General features: G+C 44.5%; 1 protein-coding gene across 1 annotated transcript in view; it reads right to left on the reverse strand.

The window, feature by feature from the left end:
• Positions 1-19,636, reverse strand: part of LOC311307248 (calsyntenin-2-like) — a gene marked incomplete at both ends in the record, with an annotated part of 328,809 nt that overhangs the window by 94,672 nt on the left and 214,501 nt on the right. Inside the window, one exon of the mRNA XM_084436045.1 lies at positions 7,528-7,723. Within this exon, the coding sequence (XP_084292171.1) occupies positions 7,528-7,723 (196 nt within the window). The remainder of the gene's footprint in view (positions 1-7,527; positions 7,724-19,636) is intronic.

Here is a 19,636-nt window from a genome sequence, read left to right on the forward strand (position 1 = left end):
TGTGTGCATTGTGACGGTCCCCTTGGTTCTGCCTGCCTTGCTGTGTGTTCTCTCTCCAGGTTTGGGGCTTGTGGGCGGGGCCAGGAGGACCGTCAGGCTGATTGAGTGATTTGGAGCTGGTGGGCAGGGCCAGGAGGACCGTCAGGCTGATTGAGTGATTGGGAGCTGCTACTGGGCTGATTGGGCTGCTATTGAGAGCACCTGGGCTCAGCTGGCCAGCCTCCCATAGGGCTTGGGAAAATGTAGTCCCAGACACGACCATCTTGTTTCTACACAGGTGTATCTATTTGTCTGAATGGCTCTACTGCATAGAATCCTATGCAATCAGACAAATAGATACACCTGTGTAGAAACAAGATGGTCGTGTCTGGGACTAAATTTTCCCAAGCCCTATATATTGTCCTGCCATTCAGTGTTCTGGGAGATTGTCTCCTAGCACACGGTGTATGTGTGTCTGTGACCTTAGTTTGTTATTTGATTACTCTGAGCTTCGGTTATCGGTCTCCCCTTTTTGGTTTTGTTTATGTCATGTTCTTGAGCCAGTCATGACTGTGAAAGAGAAAGTGTGTGTGAAAGAGAAAGTGTGTGTGTGTGTATGTGTATGTGTGTGTGTGTGTGTGTGTAATTGTGTGTGCGTGTGTATGTGTGTCTGTGTGTGTGCACATAACGCCTAAATTAACCATCCAGTCACTCTGAAGAGTTAGGGGGTTAACCTCTCAGACAAGCCCCAGACAGGGGAGCACTTAACCTTGACCCACATACATTAGCCTGGCCCCAAGAGCCCACTAGCACTCAACCCCCAGGCATGTGGGGGTGGGGGGTAATAAATCGCTCAGTGCTCAGGATGAGAGGACTAGGGGAAGAAAAAGAGTGTGACACGCTGTCAGTCAGGAAGAGAGATCACTAATGACACAGCAGCTTCCAGCCACAGGGACTAGATCTGAGTGGAATGGATAGGTATGAGTGAACTGACCTAGTCTGTCATAACATCGAGCTGGTAGGCCTTCCATGGTGTTGATAGCGAGAATCTTCACAGCTCTAAACATGTATGGGGTTATGTTCTATGTATACTGTCTGTGCCACTGAATATTATGATGATTTGGAGAGGTGGTAAGGTGTGTGTGTGTGTGTGCGTGCGTGCGTGTGTGTGTGTACAGTATGTGTCCTCTGTAATTCAGAGGACACGAGATGTGAGGGGGGAGGTGATACTGCCAGAAGAAGACTGACAATATGCATACACAAACTGATTATTGCATTGATTATTGTAATGGAGTCTTCACTGGTCTCCCCCCAAAAAACCCTGAGAGACTTCAGCTCATTCAAAACTCTGCAACCTGACTATTAACAAAAATCAACAGGAGAGAGCACATTAGTCCAGTCTTAGCTCCTCCTCCTCCTTATATATGAAGCCCTTAATGGGCCAGGACCAAGCTACATTGCTAACTCTCTGGTCAACTACGTGCCTTCAAGAACACTGCGATGATCCACTGCTGGTTTACTAGAAGTTCCCAGCAACAGTCAGAAGAAGATCAGGAGTGCAGCCTTTGTCAATTATGGCCCAAAGCTATGGAACACAATACCTATAGATACTGTATCAGGGAAGCCAGCTCGCTAAATACTTTTAAAAGAAAACTAAAAACATATCTCTTCCCTCTAGCTCCTTTTGCCCTTTAGACTCAACTGCCTCCGTTGCCATAGTGATTGGAATTACAGCTGCTGCGCAGCACTGGGTCAGGGACGGGCGGTTTGAGGAGGAAGGAGACAAGTAAGGGATAATCAACGAGGAGCTGCGCATTATACGGTTTGGATGCACGACGCGGAGGCGGATAACAACCCTCCGCGAAGTATACCATGGTAATTTTGCCAAAAACAATATGTGCCATTTACTCACATTTTCTACATTAAAATATATAGAAATACAAAGTTTATGATTTGATATAGTCCCTCGATCTGAACTAGAACGCGTTGCTATGTACGCCTTGGATGAATCTGCACCTTTCTAGGTTGCATTGCGAGCTAGCCATGAACTAATGCTAACGGTAAAAAAAAAAAGAAAAAAGGCAAAAGGCTGGTTTGTAAACTCAATCCCAGAATCAATAACCTCCATTTCGATGTTATATGCTTTGTAACGTTAGCTGGCTTATCATTGCCACTTGCCTGACAGCCCGAAGTTAATGCACATTCAGCGTCCGGAACTCTCCAAAAATATGTGTGTGTGTTTGCGAAGTGCCTGCATTCAAATATATAGAAATGTGTTTTTAATACACTACGATGTAGTGTATTAAACACCTACGATGGTTAGGCTGTTGTGTTCAAAAGGATTATTCATGACCTAGTCATTTGATGTAATTGGCTTTGTTGAAATAATAAAGATTGGGTTACATGTAGGCTACACAAAATCACAGACATCAACAGATCTAGATTAGAAAAAAATGATAGGTTTAATAGCTTCATAATTAGGCTAGATAATTAAAGAAAGAAAGAAAGAAAGAAAGAAAGAAAGTTAGCTAATCGCTAAATAAATAAATAAATAAATAGGCTACACAACTAGGCTAGACAACAAGTTAGGCTACCATTGCCTAATTATTATTTTCTCCTCTAGCTAAAATTAAAAACCATATTGCCATTTATAGTGAAATTTTCAAGTGAAATTGGGAGAGATTATCCCAAAGTGGATGGCTGCATCAGCTGCTTGACAACGGATGTGGAGGTGGACGCCGTAGGATGCTGACTGCCTGACAAAATCTGGCTCCATGCTCTCCTCTCTGAAACCGATGGTGCCCAGTACGATCTGAGGCTCGTCCCACATCTGTGGCCTGTGACAGACATAATCTGTCGGCTTTCCAGACCGGCATCCGACAGCCGACCCACTGCAGTGCTCCACAGGCTGTGGTTGGTATATATCCGGGAGAGAGGTGTGGAGACCAATCACCATAGAAACATCAAAGAGCTCAGCTATCAAAGCCGTTAACTGTTGCTATAGATACAGCGGTGGATGAAACTAGTTTGGCTACTACATCTGAGACACTACGGGGAACCGACAAAGTTACAACATATTTTCAAACAGGCTTTATTGTGATAAACAGACCACATATTGGGAATCTACGTTTTTACTTTGGCCGGTGAAAAAGAAAAAAGACAAACTAAACTGACGGACAGTCCTAAAATTGACATTAAAAGGCTGTTACGTTGAAATGTTGAAACAGTGAAACATGTTATGTAACATCCCATAGTTAACATGGGTTTAATGGCGCAATGATTTAGAACGGTGATTAAACTTCAGCCGAGGTGTGCATTATAAGGTGTGCAATATACGGTTTTAACCACCACCCCTCCAGCCAATCAGAATCGAGTATTCACCCAGACCATGGTATAAATAACAAATAAATGAGGGTCTCTGCCCAGACCCTAATTATTTAAAACTTCTTAAATTAAAAATATATATCTTGTATCTGATACCCAAACAGAACAATGCCCGATTAGGCATCAACATGTTTATTCTGCATCACCGAGGGCTTGAATTCACAACCATAGACACCAAGGGAAGATCATGTTCTTGTTGAGCCAAGTGAGAAGCTAGCAGGTCGACTTAAAAAAGTATAAATGTCACAGCTAGATATTTACCCCATAGGAATCCTGCGTGACCAGTAGGGCTACATACTGTGATGGGAAAGACTCTCGCGGCTCACATTCTCTACGCTACAATCGGCTTCCATCATATTCTAAGTCATCTTCTATATCCTCAAAATCTGATAAATATTCAGCCATACTGCACACAATATTCCAGGCACCAACAAGCCGATCGTAGCATAGAGAATGTGAGCCATGAGTGTAGCCTACAGACGGAGAATAGCCAGTCTGCACGCCGTGCACATGCGTGCTGGAGCAAGTGGGGAAGCTTTATTTAGTTTCTAAAGACGTTTCTAAAGATCACATTACAGAGGCGTGTGAAAATCACAACAAGCCATCGCTCTATGGAAGCACAACTAGCGATTCATAAAAATAGATTGATGAAAACAACCGTTTCACGGCAGAAAATACATTTTTTAGAAGCTGCGTTCTCGGTTCCCCGTCCGCCGCCATTACATGGATATACTTGGCTCGCGCTGGATTTTAAATTTCTTCTACAGGCCTCCGAATTATACCAAAGTTATCTCGTGAGTCAAACGTCTTATAATATGCCGTAAATAAGGTCCAGGTTATCGAAAAAGAGCATTCTCCTTTAAACACTAGTTTATGCTCTTATAAACACTTGTTTAGAAAGGAGATACACTTGTGAGCTCTGCTGGGAAGTACTACACTGGCTATCGACATTCAATGCAATTATTATAAGTCATTTTGGATAAAAACGCCTGCTAGATGAGTGTTTTGTAATGTGTGATCAATTCTCCCCGGCAGGTGGATGATGCTATCAGCAATCACAGTAGTTAGGGACACAAACAGGCTATTGGAGCATCGATCCTTTGAACTTGAGGCACTTATTACAGAGGCACTCACCAATCCTGTCATTATACTGCCCCATAAGGGCAGGCATAGGCTTTTAAATTATTTACAGTGTTTTTGTGAGTTTTTTTTTGAGGGAGTGCTATTACACTGAATATCAGCAAATACGAGGCTGCAGTACCTGCAATCGCATCACAGCCATGCTGATACTCAGTATAACAACACTACGCCAGCTGTGGCAGCAGGTTAAAGTTAGTACAATGAACAAAGCTAGGGTTGGCGAATGTAGATGTTGCAAAGGTACAGTAATCGCACATTTTTGCACGTCCATGTTTTCACAATGCATCAGTGACTGTGAGTCAGGACAATGGCTTTAGTAGGCTTAGTGGTCACTGGCCGTTCCATTCTACCAGGGTGACCATAACACTGTTGAGTTGAACTAGTCAAGTCAATAGCAGAGAGAGAGGGAGAGAGAGCAGGGAACGCCAAAAATGGCTTATACATAATCAAACCTGCGAACATATATGAAGACTGAACAGCATCTCACACATGGCACTTTAGCATACAGCACTTTATATACAGCACTTTAGCATTAGCACTTTGACTGTAGTGCTTGATGAGCATCAGCACTTTATATAGCCTCTTAGATTTAGTTTTTTATTATTTTTATTATTATTGTAATTGTATTTTAATGTTTGTCCTTCTGTGAGTACTTCTTTTTAATGTTTAATGTTTGAGGACTGCGAATGGAAACTAGCTCCTAGCTAAATCCGGCATGTTTACACAGTCATGTATTTGTATGTGTTCATTAATATGCACTGTCCTCACCAAATAAACCAATAAAATAAATAAATAAATAAAATAAGGGAACCAGAGAGCTAGGAATGAGAGAAAGTGAGTATTATGGTATGCATGTTTACAGGGACAGACAAAGAAGAAAGAGGGAAGGAGAAAAGAGAGAGAGGCAGAGATACAGAGAGAGACAGATAGACAGAAAGACCGGCAGATAGACAGGCAGGCAGGCATGCAGACACACAGACAGATAATAGGCAGGTGTCAGAAAGACAGGCAGGCAGACATACAAATGATAGGCAGGCAGAAAGCCAGCCAGTCAGACCCGACAGACAGACAGCTAGACAGAGAGACATATAGCTAGACTGGCAGACAGCTAGACAGCGAGACCGACAGACAGACACAAAACAGTGTGAGTAAAGAGAAGAGCAAATGGGAGAGTGAGAAAAAAACAGCATAAGTACTATAAGTAGGGCAAAGAGGGAGAGAGAGAGAGTAAGAGAGAGAGAGAGAGCGGGGGGAGGGAGAAAGAGAGGGAGAGAACGAGAGAGAGACAGAGAGAGAGGGTGAGAGAGAAAGAAAGAGGGAGAGAGAGAGGCAGAGAGAGAGGGAGGAAGGACGTGGAAGCTCAAGCTGGTTGGCAGGCATGTCATCCCTGATCCTGTAGTCTGTCCTCTGTAGGGGCCTCATTTCCTTGATTGCTCTCCTTCTAGCTGCCCACTGTGTCATGTGTAATTGGAGAGAGAGAGAGGGGGGGGGGAGAGAGAAAGAGAGATAGAGAGGGAGAGGGAGAGAGAGAGGGGGAGAGAGAGAGGGAGAGAGAGAGAGGGAGAGAGGGAGAGAGGGAGAGAGAGAAAGAGAGAGAGAGAGAGAGAGAGAGAGAGAGAGAGAGAGAGAGACACTTATTCTCCCCTCCTCCCTTCTCCTTTCCTCACCACGCCTCCCCTCCCATCCCTATCAACCAACAACATGAACTCCTCGATATACACTCCCTAAGGAACGGCCAAGAAATACACACACACACAAACAATGAAACAAAACAAGACCTCAACTTGTACTCACTTGTGTCCCCTGCTATAACTCGAGTTTGTGTGCGTGCCTGCGTGCGTGTGTGTGTGTGTGTGTATGTGCATGCGTGTGCGTGTCTGCTAGATGAGAAAACAAGGCATGTTTATTTGTATAGCAGGTGATTTTGAGTGAGAAGAAAGACTCATTGAGAGGAAACGACAGACATACTGTATGGGTTACAAAGAAAGCCATTTCAGAGAGGAGCAGCCACGTTCAAGTGCTCTCACAAGTGTGCAGAATCTGTGTTTACATATCAGTCCAGGAGTTTACTGGTGGTGTTTCCGTGGTGGTCTAATCATGAATCACACTTAGCCTCCAGGGCTGAACCCATGGCCTGGTCAGGGTGATTTGGTGATAAGGAGGTAAGAATACTGTAAGACTAAGAGAGAAGGGTAGAGTGATCTGAGCGTTGAGTGTCCAGTTCATCTGGTTTCCAGCAGGAGAGGGTTGGTCAGTACAGTGATCTGAGCGTTGAGTGTCCAGTTCATCTGGTTCCCAGCGGGAGAGGGCTGGTCAGTAGAGGGATCTGAGCGTTGAGTGTCCAGTTCATCTGGTTTCCAGCAGGAGAGGGTTGGTCAGTACAGTGATCTGAGCGTTGAGTGTCCAGTTCATCTGGTTCCCAGCGGGAGAGGGCTGGTCAGTAGAGTGATCTGAGCGTTGAGTGTCCAGTTCATCTGGTTTCCAGCAGGAGAGGGTTGGTCAGTACAGTGATCTGAGCGTTGAGTGTCCAGTTCATCTGGTTCCCAGCGGGAGAGGGCTGGTCAGTAGAGTGATCTGAGCGTTGAGTGTTTCCAGTGGGAGGGTGCTGGTCAGTAGAGTGGCCTCACACCATGCATCCTGTCCTGACACCACTGGAGTTAAGCCCACTGTGTTCCTGTTTTTTACAGTAGCAACGCGTACGCGTAGTCAAGCGCACATTTTGCGGCACGCTAATTCCTGCGTACCCGCTCATTCACCCGCAGCCGACGACGCTCCACAGGAAGGCAGGAGAGGCGTGGCGGATGTGTACGCGGAGTTAGTATAGAAAACTATGGACTTCAGGAACAGCTCGCTCGCTGATGTGCTTCTGGTTGGCATCAGAGCCTGGTCCACAGACTGGCGGGCACATGGGTTTCAATCCAATGATATGCCACGTGCTGTTCCAATAACTGCCCATACTGTATAAACACAGACACACACATGCTCACACCAACCACACCACCACCACCACTCCCCACTACTTACTTGTGGGACTTCTTGCCCCCGGTGCCCCCGGGTCCGGCTCCACAGTCGTGGGCCTGGATGATGAAGGTGTACTCCTTCTGCAGCTCACAGTCCACCCGGCCCCTGGCCCTAAGCTGGCCCTCCCCGGACGTCCCGTTCAGCACCACCGCCTCGAACGGGACCTCCAGCCCGTGGATCTGGAACGCACAGATCTCACCTGGACAAGAGAGGGGGAGGAGAAGGAGGAGAGACACCAAGGTAAGTGGCAAAGCATATTTCAGTCTGATGTTACACAGACAAGAGGACCCTGGGCTTAGTGTGTGTGTGTGTGTGTGTGTGTGTGTGTGTGTGTGTGTGTGTGTGTGTGTGTGTGTGTGTGTGTGTGTATGTTTGTGTGTGTGTGTGTGTGCACGTGTGCCCTTGCATCGCAAACAAAGAACAGCCTGGTGTTTGAATTGGCGTCCACCAATAAAAACAAGAAAGTCTGCTCAGTCTCATCTGTGGTGTCTATTTATACAGCCTGAGCCAGCGGGTTCCTGTAAACAAGCCAGCCGGCACTGGAGGATTTGATTTCTCCCTCTGTCTAAGCACCTCAGGTAAATCCTATTCCCCTGGAAGGTTCCAGTTTAATTTGGAGCAGAGGTACAGAAGAGGGAAGAAGGAAGCAACACTTACAGTAACAAGCCACAGCACAGCTTAGTTGGTCAAGGTCACCGTTTCTGGAGCATCGCTAACAAACTCACTCATTCACTGTCTAAGCTCTCGGCCCAGGCTACCAAGGACGCGCCCGACCCCAAACTATACCCCATCAACGTTTGCACAAAGCGCTGCGTTTGCTATAGTAACAATTAAGTTACTACAGCCCGGAGTATACACAGCTGCCTCTCAGTCACAGTCATTGGGAAGAGAAAGGGAGAAATTCCATAAAAAAAGAAACATGCGCACTTGAGCAATCCAAAACAATAAGAGCAAAAAACTGGCTGACATATATTAAGAGGTCAGCGCTGCTAGTCTAGTACTCTGACCTGTGACGGCTAATTGCGCTGATATCACTTAAACTAATAGGAAGGAGTAAATTGGATTCCCGAAAGGCTTTGTATGTTCAACACTGCTGGTGAGTTGTGATAAGAGCAACTTTGCTTTGTCCCCCACTCCCGTTCAGCCCCTTTCATACTCTCCTGCCATAATCCCATCTCACCCTTCTCCACGGGAGGGTCGGAATGACAATTTGTATGAGAGAGAGAGAGAGAGAGAGAAAGAGAGATTTTGGGCCCAGAAACATGTTTCCTTTGTATAACCTGAACAATGGCTTATCTGCATTAAATGGGCTCCTACAATGCATATGAGCGTCTTCCACAGTCTGTGGGAAAAAAATAAACTAAAAAACTAAAATGGCAGCAGTCAAATGGTGTGACAAGAGATAAGATGCCAACACCACGGCAACGCAAAAAAAATCCATCACTGTTGTACTGTAGAGCAAAAAAAAGACTACTACTTACAACAGAAGTGCCCAATTAGGGTGACTGTGCTGAAGATATGCTAGCACATTGTCCTCTGTTTTGGGCAGGATCAGAGATTTTATATTATTTAATTTGACTTCAGGTGCAGGGAGAGGAGGTCAAGGTGAGGGGGGATTGACCATTGAGCCAAACCTGCCTATTTCCAAAGTTAAAAGAAGAAAGGAACTCGCACCAGGCTTATTCTGCTCTTCACATATCTAGCTTGTTAGCCTCTCTTCTGAAACGAGGGGCTCTTGGAAGGAAAGGATGAGATTTGAACCGTTTGCCCTCGGCGCCAGTACGGCGAACAGATGTTGGGCGGCTGGCACTTGGCAGCGGGGGCGTGGGGCGTGGGGCTTGCGACGCTAATTGGCGCACTAAATTGGTAGCTAAATATGTGTCTCCGTGTCACATTAGCCTTTTATGAGGTAGATTTATGATCAGAAATCAGCCGGGTACAGTCCATCTTCAAGGAGAAACGGGCACGTCAAAAACTAATAGACGCAAATGAATGTCTGGTTGGTAGACGGGGGAAGTAGAGGGTGGGAAATGAAGGTGTGTGTGCGTGTGTGTTTGTCATCATTGGTGTCAGGAGTGACGCAGCGATAGCTGGCGGGGACGTGTGTGTGTGTGTGTGTGTGTGTGTGTGTGTGTGCGGGGGAGGGGGGGCTTTGGCAACCCTCCACCCCCACATAAGAACACAGTATCTAGGAGAAGCAGAGCTCATTATCAGTAGCGGCAGAGCAGTGTGGCTGGCTGGCCAGCTGTGTTTGTTTTGCCTCTAGGCTGTGTGATGCGACAGGGGCCAAACCACTCACGGGCCCTGGAGTCATTATCTGAGCTGACAGGGCATCGATGATAAGGGGATACTGGATCAGAGCACACACATAAAAAGCACATAAAAAGTATGCACACACACACACATACACACGCATATTCAGTCATGCACACACGCTCACACACACACCCACACACAGATACACGCATGCACACACACCATTTACAGAACCTTAAGTGTGAGAGATGTGGAGGTGGACAGTCGGCACAGGGGCGGTGATGAAACTGGGAAGGAACGGAGGAGGGAGGTGATGGATGTTGACGGGGGAGATGAAGAGGGAGAGTTTGGAAGGAGGAGAAAACAGGCAGAGCCTGAGGCCACAGCTCTGATCTCTCTGGTGGGAAAGTGACCAAAGCTTAAGGCACACACACACACTCACTGTGACTATGCCAGTGCCCCAGCTCTAATCAGCATCGACATGGCCTTTATCCTCCCACTGTTGGAACACACACAATAAGCAGCTACTGTAGCAGATTGGATTATATTATACCAGTTATTCAACAGTTTCAGAACAAGCTAACTGTAAGTGGCTGTGAGTAGTACATCATCCAACTCAGATTTTACATGCAAATACTTTACTTAGTACACACACACAAACACACACACACACACACACACACACACACACCCTCTGCTCACCCTCTGCTCACCCTCAACTCCTCTCAGCTGCAGTGCACAGATAGACAGCCACCCCCTAGAACTCCACAGACAGCTCTGGAATTGAAAATGCTGTAAGTATGCTCTTCATGAAATTAGTCAGGCAAGAAAATAACACTACAGAGGCTGTCCATTCCTGAGATAAGAACTAATACTAATCAAGCCTGCACATTCTAGGGGCTGGAGAGACCATGTATGTGTGTATGCGCGTGCAGGCATACGTCCACATAGTGTAAGCATATGTGTGTGTGTGTGTGTGTGTTGGAGGGGCAATTTTTAATTAAAAATACACTTCCCCTGCAGCGGGGTGGCGGGGAGAGGGGAGGGGGGGGGGACGGGGGGGTTTGCTGACACATTATATGCTCGACCTTGCAGTGCCTCGTCAAACAACCTGCCTGCCTGCCTCTCGTCTCCTCCTCACCCTTAATTACAGAAGGGCTTCTCTCCTAGAGTTAATGACATCCCACACAGAACACACACTCACAGCTGCCATGATGGGGGCTAATGCCAGACAGGAGCACACAGCGAGGAGCGCCGTTCTCATCAGTCAAGTCCACGCGCCCGTGTTCTGCGTAGTTGGTCATCACTGTAATCCCAGCGAGGTGACGCATTATGACTCACATGAGATTTAGCAGCAAACCATATGTGAGAATTGCTGTGACAACAACAAAAATTAAGGAAACGTGCAGCAACCTCTTAAAACAAATCTACTTCAAAAATGCAATCACATGTTGTCACAACTTTCATATACTGGTTATTTGAGAACGTACTGGAAAATAAGACCTGTCAAAAACAGGAGACCCCTCTGGTGTCTTACGAGGGAGTTGTGTGACCTTTTTCCGATTAATCTCAACCATCTTTGGCCACTTCTGAACATTGGACATTTTGACAGTTCACACCTGTCAAATTGAGTCTTGTCAGTGACAGAGTCAGTGAGGGGCTATTTTAGTGAACACGGCCATGAACTCAGAAGCTCTGAGTGACATAATTGCAATAGAAGTTGCCTTTTTGTTGCTGTTGTTACTGCAGTGCATGTTAGTAGTACAATGTTTTGTATACTCGATTTGTACACCTACAGTAATAGCAGATACATCAGACCAGAATTAATCTCTTTTCTTCAGGCATCATGTCAGGTTTTGACACTGGATGGCAACAGTGAGGATTTTGACATGGCGGGAGTGTTACAAGGGGACACCCTCTCCCCCTTCCTCTTTATAATAGTCCTGGACTACGAGGCAGGCAATCCAGGGAAGGTAGGAGGATCTCGGCTTCACTATAACACCTAGGAGGTTGAGAAGGTATCCCGCTGTAGTCCTAACAGACCTTGACTACGCCGACGACATCAGCCTGATATCTAACCACATGAGGCAAGTGCAAGAGCTCCTGACCAGTGTGGAAAAGGAATGTGCCAAGGTGGGTCTTGGACTGAATGGCAAGAAAACTGAGGTCATCACCTATAACATCCAGGACCATCTGTCCCTAATGATGGCTGAAGGTACTGCTCTGAAGGAGGTTGAGGACTTGGGACTCTTGGGTCAACTCAACAGAGCAGGTCCTCAAAGTAAGGAAGGCGCTTATGTGAAGAGCTCTAAACAGCATGAGCAACGTGTGGAAATCCAGTGTGAAATCCACCGTGGAGGCCGTTCTCCTGTATGGCTGTGAGTCCTGGACCGTGAGCCACTCCCTGAAGAGATCGCTGGATGGATACTACAGCAGAATGCTATGTGCAGCACTGGACTGGAGGATAACTGGAGACGAAGATGGGAGGCCCGTCTGTGGACGACCCAATTCTGATGATGATCACACTGGACAGCACTGTTAATGTGGCCTTGAATACAGTACATTGACACTATTCTATTCTATCTGCTTGCTTGGCACTGTTCACATGGATAATTATGCTATTCTATTCTATCTGACTCCCCATTAATGACTTCGTCCCAGATATAGGATAAAGGCTTAAATACTAGCAACTATCCTCAAACTACTAGTAAAAGACGGCTAACACATTATAGCTAGCACACAATCACTGTCAACCAATCAGGCGTTGTGTGTGGCGAGTCCCTCACACCTACCAGGTAACCACCCACCCTAGACTGTTAGCCAATGAGTGAGAGCCAAGAGTAATCAAAGCACTGCTGTTGCATGATGACTGCAGACGTGTAAGACTGCAGGTGATACACAACTACTACCTAGTGAGGACAAACTTGTGCCTCAGTATATGAAGATGTATATCTTTTTTTTTATAATGCCATATAAACCATTGAGTTTTAAAGTAGTTGTAAAGGACTATAATTAAAGTAAAAGTAACCTCTGCTGTCATTTTGTTGGCAGCAGAAATGAGTTAGTGTGCTAACAAGAAGATAGCTTCAAGCATTCACTTTGTGTGTCATGACCGTGACAATATGAATTGGTTTGCTATGAATTACCATGTGTCTTTGCCTGGCAAATACATATATTAAACATAGTGCCTCAGGTGAACTTTGTGACAATTGTGGTTGAATGTTCCCAACACAATATGACACTACCGAGAGCACAAACATTATGTGCAGGCCTTTAAACCGCAACATTCTGTTTACTGCAGGAACTTGAACAAAGACTTATTTTTCCATGTCTCCCAAGTACACTATGTAATTTCCACAGTGCTGATGCTCTGACCTCCACTGTCAGGACATGCATTATGAGACGAGGAAAAAAACAAGCGCAAACAAACACGGATAACGCCATGACATTAAACATGATGGGAATCAATGCATTTTATTCTCTGCCTCCCTTTCATAAAAAAAGTCCTCAGGGAAGACATATGTCTTCGTTTTGGCAAGGCCACTTCCAGTTCAATGTGTTCTAATCTCGCACATTACAGTTTACAACACTCGTTAAGGCCCCCGGGACAGTGCTTATCCTATACCGGCTTCTTCTCTTTAAAGGAGACTCCAGCGATTGACGGTGGATAACCGTTCGACCCCGCCTCGGGTGAAGGATGTTTTCCATTACTGTTATGTATGAGGGATCAACTAGGTTGTATCATTGTGCCGACGACAGTACCTCTTAAAGAAAACAAATGAGGGTCAGAGGTTACAGTATACTGCCATGTCTGGGATTTACTGATTACTCATAAATCAGGGGGAGAAAGTGACAATAATGATGAGTCATGTGAGCTTAGAAAACAAGAGCTCCGGTGTTCTCTTCAAAATCGCCAGCACCGCAAACCTGCCCATAGGGATAACTAGAAAAACTTTACATTTCTTCATTAACATTTAGTATGTAGACAAATCATTTAAAAAAACACGTCCACATAGCTTTTAGAAAGGTAAGGAATAAAAGTATTAAAAAATATATTTGTCTACATATAAATGTTATCTACAGCATGTTTAAACTCTAGCTATGATAGATGTAGCATTACCTCCATATCAGGTTCTTATACAGTCTTTTATGATCATCTGCTAGGGTCTGTGGGGAGGATGCTATTCCACTATCAATCATCTTACTGTCCCTGCCGCCTGTAGTGACTGACTCTCCCCAGCTGCTCACCATCATCACTACTAAGCACCACTGGCTACGTTCCAACAAAACCCACCAACAGCAGCCACAGCAGTCAGAGACAGGTCACTGTTAAGAAGGTCTGCCCTGTCAATCCGTACTTTCTTCAACTAAACAAAAATAAGACTGAAGTAATTGTCTTTGGAGCCAAAGAAGAACGATTTAATGTTAGTGCTCAGCTCCAATTAGTAATGCTAAAAACCATAAACGAAGCCAGAAATCTTGGTGTAGTCATGGACTCAGACCTGAATTTCAACAGTCACATTAAAGCAATACATAGCGTTTTCTCCTGTTTTCTCAGAACTGCGCCCCCACAAGCTCTGCGAGTAAGTGCATTGTCGTACTGTCGTAAAGTTATCAGATTTTCTTTTTCTGGCTTCCTCTGTGATGTTTCGCTTCGGTTTTCTCACCTCCGCCATGATATCATTGAGCTAAAAAACGCATGATATCCATAGACGCCGGAATAGTTAGCTACTACTGTGTTGTTTAAGCACAACGTTGCGCATGCGCACTTCGATTGAATGCTGCGTGTGGGGCAAGTTTTAAAAGGTAATAAATGTCAATGTATTATCTTTCTGAGTAGACTGTTTGGACGATTCAGCTTAGCTTTAGGAAATCTAATTGGAGAATTAGCACCAGACATGTTTGTAAAGGTCCAAATATCGCGGTGCATTGCTTTAAGACAATTACAAAGTCAGCCTACTATCACCTGGAGAATATATCAAGGATTAAAGGATTTTGTCTCAGCAGGATCTGGAAAAACTTGTCCATGCGTTTATCTTCAGTAGACTCAACTACTGTAACAGTGTGTTTACAGGTCTAAAAAAACGATCAGACAGCTGCAACTGATTCAGAACGCTGCTGCTCGAGTCCTCACTAAGACCAAGAAAGTGGATCACATCACTCCAGTTCTGAGGTCCTTACACTGGCTTCTTCTCTGTCAAAGAATTGACTTTAAAATACTGCTGTTGGTTAATAAAGCACTGAATGGTTTAGGGCCAAAATATATTTCTGATCTGCTGCTATGTTATGAACCATCCAGACTTCTCAGGTTGTCTGGCACAGGCCTGCTTTCTGTCCCCAGAGTTAAAACAAAACATTGAGAAGCATCGTTCAGTTTTTATGCTCCCCATATCTGGAATAAACTTCCAGAAAACTGCAGGTCTGCTGCAACTTTCAGTTATTTTAAATCAAGACTGAAGACTTTTCTTTTTGCCGCTGCTTTTTATTAAATCAAATAATTATTTATTCATACACTGCACTGTAACTTTTATTCCTGTACTTTATTTTTAATGCATTTTGTTTTACATTTTCTGCAAAGTACAAGAGATTGTTAGTAGAATGCCTTGAGGGAGGAAGAGAAAGAAGGAAATGTATGTTGGAAATGGAGAAGTTGGATTTTTGGTGCAAGGTGTGCCTAGTGACACAACAGTAGGCCACTGACAGCTGATGTGGTCCCTTGCTCAGAAAGGATGTTTGAGGCACTGGTGCAAAGCCAGTGAGCAACTATACAGAAGGACATTGTACGTAAGTGAGTGGAAAGAGAGAAGGTGTCAGTATGTGATAAAGAAAATAGTGTCCTTTTTTGCATTTCGTTTTATATGACCTTTTATGTGTTGCACTTTGTCTTTATGCTTTTAATGTCTGATGTAAAGCACTTTGAATTGCCTTGTTGCATATAAATGTCTGGCATATTGGACAATATCTGGACAATATCTGGTTTCAATTCAAATTCACTTTTAATCACTTTTCAGAACTTTCAGAACAAAAACCGTCATCATCTTGTGAATGGTTTGGGTTCATCTAACAACTGAATGTGGGAAAATGAAGAAAATTTCAGAGGCATTGTGCAAGTTAGGAATTTTATGAATAAAGGGAAGGCGATGAAATATGGATAAACTGCATACTAAGCAACAGCTACAATAACTAGGTTAGCATCATAGCAATGCATCCTGCATCAGGCCACAGGAAGCACAGCTTCAGTGGTATTGAGAGCAGTAGCAGTGCATACTGAACAGCTGTGAGAGCAGACTGCTAAAATTGGTTGCTCCAGACTGTGTAGGCGTGATATAAATATATTGTATAGCACCTTTTACAGACAGAATCACAAAGTCCTTGATAATATTGAACAAATTGTATTAAAACAGACAAAAGAGTCTGGAGAACCAACATTTCTCGAGCCTAGTGGAACATAAAGAAAAACACACACATCCCCTTGCCAAATAGGGCAGGCGCTATGCCGAAGGTAAACCGAACTAGAACAAGGAACAAACAACCGCTCACACACTGCTCGGCTCCAGTATCAAAAATGTATTGCACCCAATGATATATCAGATTGACGTGACAATTAAGTATGCCATTTTAAGAGGACAGTCTACTATGTCCTGTTTATCATAGAAAATGTGTACAAGATAAATAGTGAATTCAGTACGATCAACATATAATATACAAGAAACATAAATATAAAGTCCCATCAAATGGATAATCAAGGACAATAATGGGGAGTCAGAAAGTACAGAGTTACTGTATATACATGCATAAAAATCATGAGAGCACTCAATAGGGTGTTCCACACCACCTTTGGGCTCTGAGGCCATCATCAAATATGAAACCTGACTATGGAGGCGCCTCGTAATTGTCAACTAGGAAGGTGCACAGAGAACAGCTAGCAACAGAACAGAGACATAAAAATAAAGAGCGATAGAGATGCAGAATTGGGAAAGAAAGGGATGGATATCCATTTCCTCCTTGAGGCCTTTGGGTAACATGGTGTTTAGAGTATATTGTTTATTATGGATCCCCTTTATTCGATGCACAAGACAACAAGCTAGTCTTCCTGGGTTCCAAATTAAAATATCAATACAAAATAATCATAGTAAACCCCCCCCCCCTCCCCCCGACACACACACACACACACAACCAAGCACTAAATGGCCAATACAGTAGCACAGTACAAGTTCTCAGTCAAAAATCTACATTCTTTGGATAATGGCATGGTAGGCTAAATGTGTGAGGTTACAAACTAAAATTAAATTTAACTTGTCTCTTAAATTCTAACTTCCCAGTTAAACTATGAATATGCAAAAGAATAATGCTGTCACTAGTTCTATAGGACTTGGTCATGAAACTAGTCCTGCAGTGGCAGCTCTAGTCCTGTGTGGATTATCATCAGAGCAGGAAACAAATTAATCAAAGAGAACTCTGGGGTAGAGTTCTTCTCGGGTCTAAAATGTGGACCTGAAACCGAGATGGACCCGAGACATTCGTTCCGAGATCCGACTAAATCTGATCATTTTTAAAAATATGTAAACCGGACCCGATTTTCTCTGAGAGCAGGAGTAGGACAGAGACCCGAGTCAGATCGGGTATTTTATGGCTGTTGGCTTGCATGCTGTTGCATCACAGTTTGATGGAATTGCGATTTATCCTCTCAATCTTGACAGGATCAATCGTTGTTTTGTCAGGCTGTGATGTGGCAGCATGGAAATGAAACGACCGTAAATAAATAAGGCTACACAAAGCTGCAGCTAGGTTTGACCTCTTTATATTAATTTTCTTTCAGCTTATTTTTCACAAGGTAGGCTACTGGTGGTGGCTGCCGTGTCTCTGCTCGCGTTGCGCCCGCGGTCTCACTGAATTCGCGTCATGTGTTTCTCTCGGGTATTAGCCTACGCATAATGACAAACAGACCCGGGACCCGAGGTAATAGAATCGGATCCACCCGAACCCAATTGACCATAATAAAAGCACGGAAATGTGGACCCGGACCCGTACGGGTCTTGGGTCCGGTTCGGGTCCTCTCGGATTTACCCGACCCGTGAAGACCTCTACTCTGGGGTAATGAGTCAAGATTTACATTCCTAATAAATAACAATGATCTAATGGATAATCTAATGAGAACTTTAGGACACCTGAGACATAAGTGCATCCAGTCGACATTTGATCTGGAAAAACAGCCAACAGAGCAAGTCTAACAGCCCAGGGCCGCGTTTCCCAGATTTGCCGAATTTCTCCGCACTACCACGCTTCCCAAGGTATACCTTGGCGAAATGACAGAGTTTCCTACGAGTGTTTCCCAGACTATCCCTTAGCGTGCGCGTGAAGATACATCGTTAGGTCCATCCCAAGATACATCGTTAGAGGAGCTGTCCCTGGGCACGGTGCTGAAAAAAGAATTAATCGATGCCGCACACATCGATGGCCATTCGTAAAGTCACTGAAATGACGTGACAATATAATACGTGCTGTCTTAATTATTTGATTTCAGTCTAAATATTACCAAAAAGGAAGCTAATCCACCGAAAGCTCATCTGCTAATGTATTTAAGAGTCAAAGCGAGACCTAGTGATAGTCCCAATTCATACATCAAATTACATTACATCAAATAAAATATCCAAGAAAGAGCATGAATCTGATCGGGACATATAAGCCCCGTCGAGGATGTCTTGAAAGGCCAGGAAAAAATACTTTAATGATGATAGGCAATGATGATAGCAAAATGACCACTGATTTAGTTATCATACAAACAAAGGTATAATGCCCATATAAATTGCCCCTGTGGCAGTAGCATTCCCATGTTAGAATTCGCGCGGATACGATGACTAATTTAATCTATCAGGCACCGGTGTTGGCGCATGTGGCCTATAAAGAAAACAAGGGTAACTGCACATATTGAGCGACATGGCAGATATGAAGAGGAAGCGTGTGATAGCGTTCACCAAAGAATAACTAGTGATCATGCTGGACGAGGTGGAGCAGCCGAAGGCCGTCCTGTTTGGCGGCTACCAGTAGGGCCTATGCACAACTCCAGTAGGCTACTTCCTGAAATTAGACATGCTTCTCTATTTCCTGTCCTACACTTTGGATGAAATGATTATTCAGGAATTCCTGAATAATCATTTCATCCAATAGTGTAAGACAGGAAATAAAGAAGCATGTCTAATTTCAGGAAGTAGCCTACTGGAGTTGTGCATATAGCCCATTGAAGAAGGCTGTATGCGTACACACACACACACACACACACACACACACACACACACACACTCACCACACACACTACATACACTTACCACACACACTGCACACACTCACCACACACACTACATACACTTACCACACACTGCCCACCCACTACAGTACACTGCGCACACACACTACATACACTCACCACACCACTCATCCTTCCTACGTGTTGCTACCTTGTCGTGGTGGGAAGGCTTGTGTGCCTCCATGACCATGAAGGCTATATTGGAGGGGGGTCACCCCCCAGCAGGTTCAACCATGCCGGGCAGGTTCAGGGTAGAGGCCAGACGAAAAGCAACAACTGGCCCTCCAGGTTGGGGGTTGGGCATGGGTCTAACAACCCCACCCCGGAAAAAGACAGCCTGTTACAGGACAAAGGTCTGAAGAACAAACCTGCCCATGTTTTTTCCCAACCAATATTAAACAAGTTCCCTTTATCCTGTATATTTGTTGTTTCTTGCCACATTACAACAGTAGAGGTTTTGGAGAAGGCACACAATATAACAAACAGCATTTGTAAGATCACTAAATACTGTGAATCTGTTAGCAAAGTTCACTATAAGGACAACAGTATTGG

The sequence above is a fragment of the Borostomias antarcticus genome (assembly GCF_949987555.1).
Source record: "Borostomias antarcticus genome assembly, chromosome: 1".
Lineage (NCBI taxonomy): Eukaryota > Metazoa > Chordata > Actinopteri > Stomiiformes > Stomiidae > Borostomias > Borostomias antarcticus.